The sequence below is a fragment of the Drosophila takahashii genome, chromosome 2R (genome assembly GCF_030179915.1).
Source record: "Drosophila takahashii strain IR98-3 E-12201 chromosome 2R, DtakHiC1v2, whole genome shotgun sequence".
Classification (NCBI taxonomy): domain Eukaryota; kingdom Metazoa; phylum Arthropoda; class Insecta; order Diptera; family Drosophilidae; genus Drosophila; species Drosophila takahashii.
The window spans coordinates 41,605,964-41,618,368 of record NC_091679.1 but is presented as its reverse complement, the minus strand read 5'-3'; the positions used below and the strand labels follow the sequence as shown (position 1 = coordinate 41,618,368).

At 38.1% G+C, this 12,405-nt stretch overlaps 2 protein-coding genes across 3 annotated transcripts; one reads left to right on the top strand and one right to left on the bottom strand.

The window, feature by feature from the left end:
• Window positions 1-2,085: 2,085 nt before the first annotated feature.
• Window positions 2,086-2,688, top strand: LOC108062158 (protein FAM76B). The gene is made up of 2 exons (XM_017148713.3): window positions 2,086-2,199; window positions 2,267-2,688. The coding sequence occupies exon 2, from the start codon at window positions 2,269-2,271 to the stop codon at window positions 2,611-2,613; it is 345 nt and encodes a 114-aa protein (XP_017004202.1). The 5' UTR covers window positions 2,086-2,199; window positions 2,267-2,268; the 3' UTR covers window positions 2,614-2,688.
• A 328-nt stretch (window positions 2,689-3,016) lies between these two features.
• Window positions 3,017-11,443, bottom strand: ppk9 (pickpocket 9). Of its 2 annotated transcripts, none has more exons than XM_017150440.3 (9): window positions 10,896-11,443; window positions 5,961-6,158; window positions 5,347-5,631; window positions 5,040-5,276; window positions 4,664-4,818; window positions 4,375-4,440; window positions 3,876-3,967; window positions 3,196-3,301; window positions 3,017-3,126 (listed from the first exon to the last, which is right to left on the bottom strand). In XM_017150440.3, exons 1-9 carry the CDS (start codon window positions 11,441-11,443, stop codon window positions 3,017-3,019), a joined length of 1,797 nt encoding a protein of 598 aa, XP_017005929.2. The 2 variants fall into 2 exon arrangements, with proteins under 2 accessions (XP_017005929.2, XP_044249259.2); XM_044393324.2 differs by having other exon boundaries at window positions 4,634-4,812.
• Window positions 11,444-12,405: the final 962 nt, after the last annotated feature.

Sequence of the window (12,405 nt, the reverse complement as noted above, 5' to 3'; positions counted from 1 at the left end):
GCTCACCTGGTTTTCACGCAAGGTGCAAAAAACCCACTCAAGTTGGTATTTTTCTCTTCAAAACTGAGTTGAACTAAAAGCAGAGACACGAACCCCAGAAGCAAACTAAAAGTAAGGACTCACAACCAGCCTTTTAAACTAAATTTTTGAAATTTTTTTTTTAAATTCAAAAAAGCCGTTAGTTTACTAAAAAACAACCTTTATTATATGTTAAAAGCTTCTGAGTTCCATGCGAATAATCAAAATAAAATCTTTTAAAATTAATAAATACAATCGTTCTTTTCCAAATGACAGCTCTTTTTGTGGTTATTCTGGTTGATATGGGACCCATCTAAAAGGACAGTTTTTTCAGCTAATAACAGAAGCATGTACATTTTTGAATTTTTAAAATAACGTTTTTTTTAAGGTTGTCCAATGGACAATGTCCATATTAAAGTTTTTTGATTTTGATATCAATCAATTGGGATTTTTATTAAGAACTCAAAAAAATGGTATATAAGCAAGGTAATTTATTAATTCCCAGTGGAAATTTACAAGGAAAGACCATTTCTAGGATTAACGAACAATGGATCTCTTTAGCGTCTTATCACTTTTATTTTTAGATCTTCTTATATTCTGAGCCCCACGCTCTCCTCACTTCACTTCATGCCAATGGCAATTTTGAACAATAAATTTCAATAATTCCCAAATTTATGCGGTAAAAAGAGTGGTTACCCTTTCAGCCCCAAAAACTTCAAAGTGCAAAGTTGGGTGATACGTAGCTCCCAAACCTCAGCACCCTAACCTCAGCGAGCATCCCTTTCGCTTAGTCATTTAAAATGCAGCCGGCGGTGGCGAGAAAAATCTCATGTGGATTGTGGTTTTCCACGCCCCCTTTTTCCATTTCCACCGGCAAAGGTGCAAAAAAAAGAACCACACACTTTGACAATTCCTTTGAGATTTGATTGCGGGAGGGAGACAGCAAGCGAGTGTGCGAAAGGGAGAGTGCGGTTTTGCATAAAAAATATGAAGCCATTGAAATGTAGATTTCGCCATTGTTATGTGTGGCAGATGAAAACTTTGAATCTTGAAGCAGATCAACCGAAGCTTACAGCAAGTAATATTTCCCCCCTTTTTCCGATGACCCATTTTCATTCGACCGTTTCTCACTCATTTATTGATGACGCCGCAAAAACGAAAAAGGAATTGCAGAAAGAGCAGCATAAATTCATGAGCTTTCTTAACTATAGTTTTTGGCATTTGTTGACAGTCACAGTTCACTCAGTTGTGCAAAAGTCAAGACAAATACAATAAATGAGATTTTTAGGGGAGTATATATTAGATTACAGTGAAGCTTCCTAATAATAGCTTAAAGAAAATGGTATCAAAACAAGAAATTGTATAAATATTTTTTTTTTTTAAGCCTCAGATTTAAGTACATTTATTAATTTTAAATGAAGACCAATAAGAAAAATATAAAGAAAAATAATCAAATTTATTTATAGAACCTTGACTGTACGTTTTTCCAAACAAACAATGACTGGAGAAAAATAACTTACTTCAAATAATTCGGCAAATATTAAGCACACATAACATGTGAACACGACGAAAAGTTCATTTCAATGTCTGCCGACGACCCCAATAATAAAATCCGACAAGGTTGGCAAAAATACAAAAGGAGCACAATTTGTCGTCCTTTTCTGACAGGCTCCCACCCTCTCCCTCTCTCTCTGCCCATCTCTTTCTATTCGATTGAAGGAGCCCACAGTTCATTGAAATGCCAGCGACGAAACATGGACAATGAAGGTTCAATGATGATGAGGTGGAAATATTGGGGAGTTTCGGTATGATTTTCGCCAACTTTGCAGAAAGTGTATTTTATTTTTGATTAGGCCGGCGCGACTGTTTATGTTTGGCCAATAAAAAGATGGCGGAGCAGTTGTCGTGATTAGGCAGTCACAAGTGTGGGAATATCTCTAAGGATTGATAACACTAGCTTACACCCAAAATACCAGAGGAATTTGGAGGTTAGGATCTTAAAAATTATATGGGTTTTTTGTATCACCCCTTAATTTTTCCACATAAATAAGTAGCCTAGGTTGATCTCGTCATTTTAGTTAACAAGACAAACTATCACAAATTGTCATTTCCAATCATATTCCGAAGGCGTTGGCTTTAACTTCTACAAAATATATTGTAAACCTTTTTAACGACGTTGAAGTAAGAACTTTTTTCTTGGTTTATTTTATATCCAAACTTTCACATTTTGCATATCTGTGATCTACAGAAATGGAAATGCTCGACACAAGGTTGTACATGTGTACCAAGTGTTTTCGAAGATGTCTGTGGGACGAATTGTCGGACAGGGAACACCGATGCACTCGCTGTCGTCTGCAGCCCAAGAAATGTTTATATTGCAGTAAAATGTTCGAGCCGCTTGACGAAAACAATGATTACTGCAAACGATGCACCTTCTACATTCAGAGGCATGAAGCCGTTCAGCCGCCTCCTATTCCAAATAATCCTAAAGCTGCAGATGGTGTTGAGCAAAACAGGGAGGGATCCTCGATCACACAGCGCTGGAGCGAGATTAAGGCGGCCTCTGGCATAGAGGACGACAGTTTCAGTGACTAAGCTGCGACACTTAAAAATAACGTAAATATTTTCTTCAAGAAAATAAATAAAGATATATGAGGGAACATAAAATGTTCCAATCTGAACTTTATAAAATGGTCTAAGTAGCATAGGTTTATTTTGGACTTATAGTGTAATATTTTGTTATTTTAAAACATTTTTTAGTTAAAGAAGTTTAGAAAAAAAATTTAAAAAAGAAATGGTTTAAAAAAAATATTTTAGAACCTTTTTTTGATTTAAAATGTGTATTAGAATCTGCCATCTTTTAAAATATATTTTGCATACTCTACTAACCTAAAAATATGTTAGGTTGAAATATTTTTTCTTTTTATTGATTAACTGAATAAATTATTTTAACAAAGTTTAATAATATAACTTGAATTCAGCGGCCAAATTAGCTGATTTAGTTAATAAACATGCGTCGCACAAATCGTGCCGTAAAGTAGTAGAGGATTTCCGTGAAGCTCAGGGCGCTGCAGCCCAAGAAAAATCCGACAAGGCCACCGATGTAGACTGCAAATAAAGTGGAAAGTGAAATGGAAAAGTGAGTCCTTAAATTTTCGATAAGTGGACGAAACTCACCCAAAACATCTGCGAACGAGAAGAGGACGTCGCGTCGCAGTTGCATCTTTGGGTATTCCACAATGCCCCACTGTAAATTAGCGCCCAGGAACCAGACACGCGAACGCTGAGGGAAAAGCGGGAAAATAGGGGAAATGCCGAAAATATACACAGATAAGCAGATAAGTGAAACAAAAGCTAAATGAGAACAACATCATCATCATCAGCATCAGTATTCTGGCAACAAGGCAAGTAAGCAAAAATTATTATTAAATGTAAAAACTTTCGCCGCACACAGCGCGAAAAAAGTTAAACAAAACTTTTGGTTTTCCCGCCCCTTTTCGTACACCTCATCCCCAAAATAATTGCATATTTCAAGGCGCCCAGTTCCTGCAACTTCTGCGCTTATTATTTTTTATAGCCCCGGACTACAATTTTGATGTTTGTTTAAGGCAAAATGCCCCGCGCTCCGCTTTGCTACGCTTCTCTCCTCTTTTTTCTGGCGGATTTTCCTCAGTTTTCCGGGCATTTTTCCACTTGAAATGCGCGACGCAGCGGCGTCTGCAGTTGCCACTTAACGAGCACTAGATGGCGCTTCTGTTCGCCATAAACATTTTTACAGTTAAAGTTTACTTTATATTTTTTAATAGGCGACTCGCCATTTTTTCATTTATTTTTTTTATTATGTGCGATGTACTTACATAGGACTGCACGAAGAAGTTGGAGTCATCACAGTTGGCCAAACAATTGCAATTGATTTTGTATTTGTCCGATTTCAATGAGATTATCTCGCCTTTGTGGTATAGAAAAATTATTAAATTTATTCATTTTCACATTTTGTTTTCCTTAGAAAATTAGGAAAGGAAATAATAATAAAAAACCTTATTTTAAAAATCTTCTATCTCCCAACTTAATATTCTTTCCCCTAATAAAACACAAGCTTTTTCGGTAAAAACATTTATCCAGCTTATCAATGTCAACCTGTCCGATAATCTTCTCTCCTAGCAAATTACTTCCCCCATTGCAATTACGCAACAGGTTGTCTATTCCAACCTTGACTTTCGACCACCCCATGAAAAATTAAATTATGGTCACGTTCTCGGAAAATTCTGTCCATTTTTTTCGACCGAAATAATTTAAATCGAATTTCCGGGGCAGGTTAAATATTTGCATGTTCTCGGAGCGGTGGAAATTACTCACGTTTAATTTTTACCAGGCATCCAATGCCCTCCAGTCCGCAAACAGGCAACCTTCGTCCATTTCGCACTGGAAAAACACCAAAAGAAAGAGACGGATGTTGTGCATTGGAGCGAGACAGATAATCGTGCCAAAGTTGCCACTTAAACTACGAGTATTTAAACATTTTACGACCGAATTTGCGCCATAAAACTGGGCAGCTTTGATGCATCCCCGTCCGGCGCATAAAAGTTAACTTTAATGGGGGCCAATTAAGTGCAACTCTGTGTTCCGAAAATATGATTATACCCACAGCGATTCCGGTAGAAGTGCGGAATGCAGCCGCAGACCCGCAGAGCGAAAAACATTCTGCACTCCGAAAGGCAGAGGCCAAAACTGTAGATGGGCACCGTCATCATTTCGTCGGCCTCGTAGTTGAAGCGACAGCTCCTCTGTTTCGTGCTGAAACTGCAGGAAGGGTTAAAAATATATTAAAATCAATTAATAACTAAGTAAACTTAAGAGAGTTTCAGTACAGAAGTAACAAAAATGCATTTGAAAAAATGTTTTAAAGAATTCGCGCATGTTTTATGTTCTGTGCTTGTGGGAATTCCTGAGAGGAGGAGCTGTGTTCTTACCTTACAAATTAAAAATATCATATTCTTATTTTAAATATTATTTCTACTCACGCTCTCGCCTCCTCGTTTGTATAGATCTCCAGGGCGATGAGTTCCACTGTGGTGTAGTCACTCTCTGGAAAGGTATACCTCTGTTTCGATATGCTCGGCACATCTCCGGCCCCGTGAAAATAAACATCGTAGGCAGTCGAAAGGTTTATAATCTGGGCGTAGATCTCACCGTCTAGCGGATGAACTGTGACCCTGTCCCCGTGGTCCATAAGGCTCCAGTCTCCGGAGCGCCAGTAGCTGCCAAGTAACCAAGTAGTCAGGAAAGCATCATCAAATCAGGGCTACTTCCTGGTCAACAATTACTCACTCAAAGGAATTGTAGCGAGCCACCAGCGAGTTGACTGAATGGCAAATGCCAAACTCCGTTTGCGTCTCGTAGATGAACATTTTGACGGCGGCGCCGCTGCTGATTTCCGGCTCGAAGGCCCATTTCAATTCGTAGAGGAGGTCCAAGTACTTGTAACTGGGAATCCCATACGATTTGTTCAGCGGCAGCGTCTCCAAGTTTTCGTAAGTGAGGCTAGCAAGTTTGACAATAAAATCGCGGAAATCCTCTTGATCTTCCTCGGACAAAAATTGGTCGGGATGGGCACTGTTGGAAAAAATACACTTTAAATATGATTTTTAAATATTTTAAACAGAGTATTTCGAACTTAGTTTTCTAATTTGAAATATCAAAAAATTATTATTATCAACAAAATTTCTCTAAAAATTTTTTTTGTTGTTGGTACATATGTAGATTATTTATATACAGTTTGGTGTAACAAATTTTAGGTTTTATTTTTTTTCTATCTAGTTTTACATATTTAAATTTGAATTTGTTATAGGGTATAAAAAGATATCATAATTATCATAATTTAGCCCGAAAATCCGACTTATTAAGTGTTTGAATATATTTAATAAAACAGTTTCTTTACTCACAGTATATACTCCTCCACCTTCAACTCGTCGATCCGCTTATGAGGACAGACCGTCAGCGATGGAAAGCTGGTGTTCCAGACCAGCTTATTTCGATCCATGGATATGACCATGGGCGAGGTCTGAAACCGATGCCAGGTTCGCTTGCTCAACGAGATGATGCTGAATAAGGCCACGCAGATGAAGGCAAACCAGAGCATGCTAAAAAAGGGAGATGTATAAAAAATCTGAATGAAAATTCCCAAAAATGCGGCAGAGTCAGAAAATGATATATGGCAATCGGGGGAATAATTCGCACTGCTGTTGACTGTGCATTCTGGCGGAGGACATAAAAATCTATTGCGTGTAAATTTTTTTCTTGCCAGCATTATGCGAAATATTCGCGACGAAAGAATTATGGCCAAGTCGAAGGAGGAGTCAATGGACGCATCAACGCTTTAGCAACCCTTTGCTGGCTTTTCTTTCATTTTCTTCCTCCATTTCGTTTGAACCGCCACAAACAAACTGGCAAAGACACAGACGGCAGTCGCCAAAAATCCTTTGCAGAATTTTCCCATTTCGTGCGAATGTCTTCTACAATGACATTTTGATGCCAGCAATGGCTCATAAAGCTTTCAACGCTGACACACTCACACACGAAAACACTCGGCTACTTGGCTTTTAATTTTCCCAAACATTTTCCAACTCTTTATTATTTCTGAGTGAAGCTTTCCGCTCTTTCGGTTTTTTTTCCGGAATTTTCTTCTCCGACATCTGAGTGCTGTACTTTGTCTAACACCACAAAATTCCTTTTGGACATCGCATATGACAGACTCATTGTGATTTCCATTGCCATTCCCACACCCATTTTCACATTTTCCCCCCTCTCACTTACCACTGCCATTTCCCAACTCGTGTCAGTCTGGCCTGCAATTTATGTATTTGCTTTGTTTCATCATCTCGACACTCATATGCATAAAATTTGTGCGTGAATGAGGCTCAGTGATGCATGTTTGATGCCACAAATTTCTCGTTTGTAAATCGTGCAGCAAGGGTTGTTTTTTTTTTTACTTTTTTGGGAATCGTTGGGTATTTGAATTTCTACATACATAGTTCCTGACTGAGGTATGCCATGGAAATATGTGTGATATGGGATTAATATTGTCAAAAAGCTGTAATCAAAATTCCACAATTATTTTTAAATTTACTTGGAGCAGGTTTTAAAAAAAAACTGTGAAAAGAAAAATTTAATCAAAGGACCAATATCTCTTAAAACAAACTTATTTTTAATTATGGAAAATGGTTGTCATTAAAATGCTAGTAAGAAGAAAATTAAGGAACGTAACAAAATAAATTAATATTAAAGAAATGAAAACATTTTTGTTTTCTTGTGTATTAGTTTACTAAAACTAAAAAATTTAGGGATTTCATTTGTTTTTACAAGTATGCATTCAATAATCGAATTTATAGTTCAAAGAATTTTTAAAAATATTCCAATGCAAAGCCCTATGATTTTGTAATTGCTTCCCCGATTTTAAGCGCTCTATTTCGCACTGTTTGTGGAATTTCGAGTCGCCCCCAATGGAAGGGTTTAAGTTGTGACAGAGTTCAGGGCACTCGAAAGCCCGATGCCCTGCCATAGGTTTCGGATCCCCCCTTGAAACTCCCCCTGAAAACACCGCCCTAATCCTGTGCGTCCTACGCCGCTGCGTGTTTTGCATTTGCATTTGCAGTTTTCGGTTGTGGATTATGCAATCGTGCACCTGTCGCTGCCACCCAAAAAAAGGGGGGAAAGGGGGTGGGGCTTGGAGGGGCAAAAGCCCTTATAGTTACCATATCAACGCTTGTGAAATTGAGGTTATCACATGTCAGCGACACAGACTCTTTCTCTCAGGTTTATGCATTTTCACTTCCCTTTTTCCCCAGCTTTGTATGCGAGTGGGTCCCCTTTATATATTTTTTTCCAGAAATGCTTTAGTTTTTGAGGGAGAGAGGTGGGTAGAAGAGCTTAAGTCGGGCTTGTGATGGAGTTGTGCATAATCCAGAAATTTGTGCGTCACAAGCTGATTTTTTGCCATGGCAAAGCATATTTTTATACCCTTGCAGAGGGTATTATGATTTCAGTCAGAAGTTTGCAACGCAGTGAAGGAGACGTTTCCGACCCCATAAAGTATATATATTCTTGATCAGCATCACAAGACGAGTCAATCTAGCCATGTCCGTCTGTCCGTCCGTCTGTCCGTCTGTCCGTCTGTCCGTCTGTCCGTCTGTCTGTTTCTACGCAAACTAGTCTCTCAGTTTTTGAGCTATCGGGACAAAACTTTCGCAAAAGTCTTCTTTCTATTGCAGGTAGTATATATGTCGGAGCCGACCGGATCGGACAACTATATCTTATAGCTCCCATAGGAACAATCGAAAAAAAAAAAACTTTAAAAAATTCTAGCTTCGGTGTTTTTTGAAATATTACCTTCTACTTTTGGGGATGTTATTTTTTAAATATTTCTGAATTTCGAATTAATTATTTAAAAAATCCGACTACTATATCATATAGCTGCCATAGGAACGATCGGAAAATTAATGGAAAAGTAATAGAAAATAAATTCTAGCTTCTTTGGTTTTTATTGTATTATCTTCTACTCTAGGATATGACTCTTTTTAAATATTTCCGAATTTCAATTTTAATTTAATCAAAATCGGACGACTATATCATATAGCTGCCATAGGAACGATCGGAAAATTAATGGAAAAGTAATAGGAAATAAATTCTAGCTTCTTTGGTTTTTATTGTATTATCTTCTACTCTAGGATATGACTCTTTTTAAATATTTCCGAATTTCAATTTTAATTTGATCAAAATCGGACGACTATATCATATAGCTGCCATAGGAACGATCGGAAAATTAATGAGAAATATTAGAAAATTGAACATTTTTGCGATTTGTTAATTAATAGGAATGATCTGCAAGGGTATATAAGCTTCAGCTGGCCGAAGCTAGCTTCCTTTCTTGTTTTCCCTTTATATTTTCTATTTTTTGGCCAGCAGGGCGAAATAAATCCAAATTGTGCCAAGTGGAATTGGTCAAAGAAATAAATTTTCCGAGTAAAATGTTCTACAAGCGCCCAACAAATCATTTTCATGAAATCCCGGGAGGGAAGTGTATTAATTAAAGCTAAGCTTTGCGTGACCTCCTTCCTTTCATCTAGATTTCACCTTTACTCCCCTGGCCTCTCACTTCTGGCCAACACCTGTCAGTTGGGATTCGGTTCGGGTGGAAAACTAACAATAATTGTAATTGAGCTTCATGATTTTGGGGGAGATCTCATGGGGTACACTTTCCAAAAAATTAGTAGGCTTTTGACTAATTAAAAAAATAAATTAAAATGGTTTTTAAAATTAATATGATCTCTTTTAGGCCTTTCAGAATTGCATATAATATATAGCCTGTAGAATATTTTTTGCGTTTATATTTATAAGTAGGTAAATATAAAAACTTGCGTTCTTACGGAGAATTTATAAATATAATTTCAGGCAACGTTTTTAATTAAATGGGTAACTAATGTTTGCCTCAATATTATTTGTATAACATGTGGATCAAATCAAAAAATCTTAAAACATAGTTTGAAAATATTTAAATTAAACTTTTTTTGTAGCCAAGCAAGTTTTTAAAATTACTCGAAACTTTCAAATGTTTTTATTTAATAAATTTAATTTTGTATCTTAAAAGGATATAATTTTAAAATAGTTAATCACTTGAAGACTGTAAATTAATTTTTTTAGTTATAATATCCCGGATATTTTCCCGTCTTTCATGCCAGTGTCTGCTTGGCCCTGTCCTTGGCCCGGCTGTTATCCACTAATTAACCCTCAGCCGGCAGCCCTGACAGATTTCCCACCAACCACCGCATCCGCATCCCCTTTCCCAACCATTCGGCCACTTTGGTGGAGTGTTGCCAATTTAAGCCTTGCCATGGCCAACACGAAAAAGAGAGAAGGTAGCGAAAGCGTCGGAGAATTTCCCCTATTTCCCCTTCCCCGAGTTTAAGAGAGTGTGTGTGTAATCCTGTTTGTCATGTCATGTCAGTACTAAGGATTTATTGCACCGCACAAAAATACAAATTCCAGCAACGAGAATATTACTTCAGACCGCAAGATCTACCTTCCCCCATCGACCACATAAAACGGAAGATATGTGGAAAAATGTATTTGGCTTGGAGAAGTTTTAGTTGGGGGCTCGCGGCACGCACTTCCCCTTCAGGACCTTCAGAACGGCTCTGTTATGAATCCGAATACGATTCGGTATCCCTGCACGTGGCCGCGGTCGCTGGATAGTCCTTTTTTAAGTCCCCGACTTATAGTTTTGCATCGTTTTAGTTTGTACTTTATGGTTTCTAGGGGGTGAGCTGGGGATATCCTGTGCATAAGCTAAACTAGCGGTTTGGTCGTATTGGGGCTTAGCATTAATTTTACTTGTAAATTAATTGAGTGGAAATGTTGGCTGAGTTCTTGTGGCCGCTTAACCAAATATTGGTTTCATAAGATCTAGGTTAAGAGGGCACTTTGTACTGGATTTTAGAAAGAGGCATTTTAGGGTTTTTCTGGCCATAGTACCTGATTTGTTACTTAAAATATTTTTTAATAATATTAATATTTATTAATATTACAATAATGGAAAAGGTCTTTCAGTACTCTGATTTATTGGATTTTAAATTTAATTATTCAAGTTAAAATATTTGGTATTAAATGAATTAATGTTCCTGTGACTTTAAGTTTTAGTGCAACAGTTAAATATTTCGAAAATTTCAATTTTAGTTTAGCTTTGTTCTCCCTTCAAGAGCTAGTATTTTCCCCTTTTTGGACATTTTCCACTTTCCCACTCCGGATCCAATTTCATTACCCATTATCCAATTTTGAGCCAAAATCCACCCATTGAAAGAACCATACAAATCACAACAACTCACCGTTCGACAAAATTCAGGCCGAGCTTGGCCAAATAAATGAAGCCGTGTATGGAGGAGCCCTGCAGGAACTCGATTATGAAGGCCTGCACTTTGGTTAGGCAGGCACCGTGGCTATCCCTCGGATTTGGCCGATCCAGGACCTCCGTCTCCTCTCTCCCCTCCTGCAGTCCCTGATCCTGTGGTGGAGGTTGCCATAGTGGCGGACGTCGAAAAGAGCGAATGCTCCTGCCGGTGGGTCCTGGCTGATTAATGGCCACGTTCCCGTCATTAGCTTTCGCAATTGTTTTGCTGCCTGCGTTGCCATTTGGATTATGCTGATGTCTTTGCGCGGTGCCCGGAAAAATCAGCAGTCCAGGACCAGGACCTGCAAACGACCTCCTGGCTTTATCCTGCGGCGCTCGCAGCGAAGCTGTCGACGAAGTCAGCAGTGAGTCGCTGCCGGATGCGGATCCCTCGTTCTCATCCCAGCTGCTCCTTCTCGACGTCGATGTTGTCCTTGTCGTCCTCGCAGCCGCTGACGGCGAACTGTCGACAATTTTCGGTTGCATATCCTTGGGCGATGCTGCAAGACAGGATTTATGGATGCAGTTTTTGAAAGTAAATTGCTAAAATCAGTGAAAATTAAAATATGGGGAAATTTGATGAAAGAATTTCTTATTATAATAAGCTCTAAATTCAACAATATTTAAAAAGAAGAACGCTGTAAGGACACTAGTTTAATATAATAAATAAACGTTCTTTTCTTTCAATTTGATTTTGTGTTGCCAACACTCTTTAAAAGAAATAAATTTATTAATTTAAACAAAAAGAAACACGACATGTAAATTAAACATTATTATTATTATGAGAAAATCAATATTTTGTTAGTTGTTTAATTTTTAAAAATGTATACTAGTTTTTGTTATTTATATATTCCTATTTAAATTTTATGAATTTCCTCATCGCACTTGTCCATCTGCTACCACCGAAATCCCTCTTCAGGATAGGACAGGCCGAATACAACACTGCATTCGCATTACAGTATTAAACATGTGCGGCGAACACCACCCGCACACTGATTACGGGACAAACTTCATAATTTTCCCGACCCACGAGCATTGTAACATGGTTAAGCTCTGATTTTTTATCACCACTCCCCGGTTCATTAAAATATAAATACGTCGCTTTAAATATGTTTTTGTGGTACGGCGGCAGGTCGCAGGACATGGCCGGCAAGGACAATAATAAATCATCATCGGAGTTTTTAATGCGCTGTAAATTATGCCTGATGTTGGACGCAGTTCGGCGAGAGTAAATCCATTGGATGACACGAAATGCAATCAATGCGCGCGAGTGTAGCCAAGTTGAATGGGGATCGGGGATGTATATCCCTCGGCTGCAGCCCCATCATCATTATCATCGTAATCATGGAATTGCGGCTGGGCATTAACTTAGTTAAGGATTTTCATTCATGAGTGGCTGACGTTGAAGAGATTGCGATTAAACGGTAATTGGATGGTCCAGATATTAA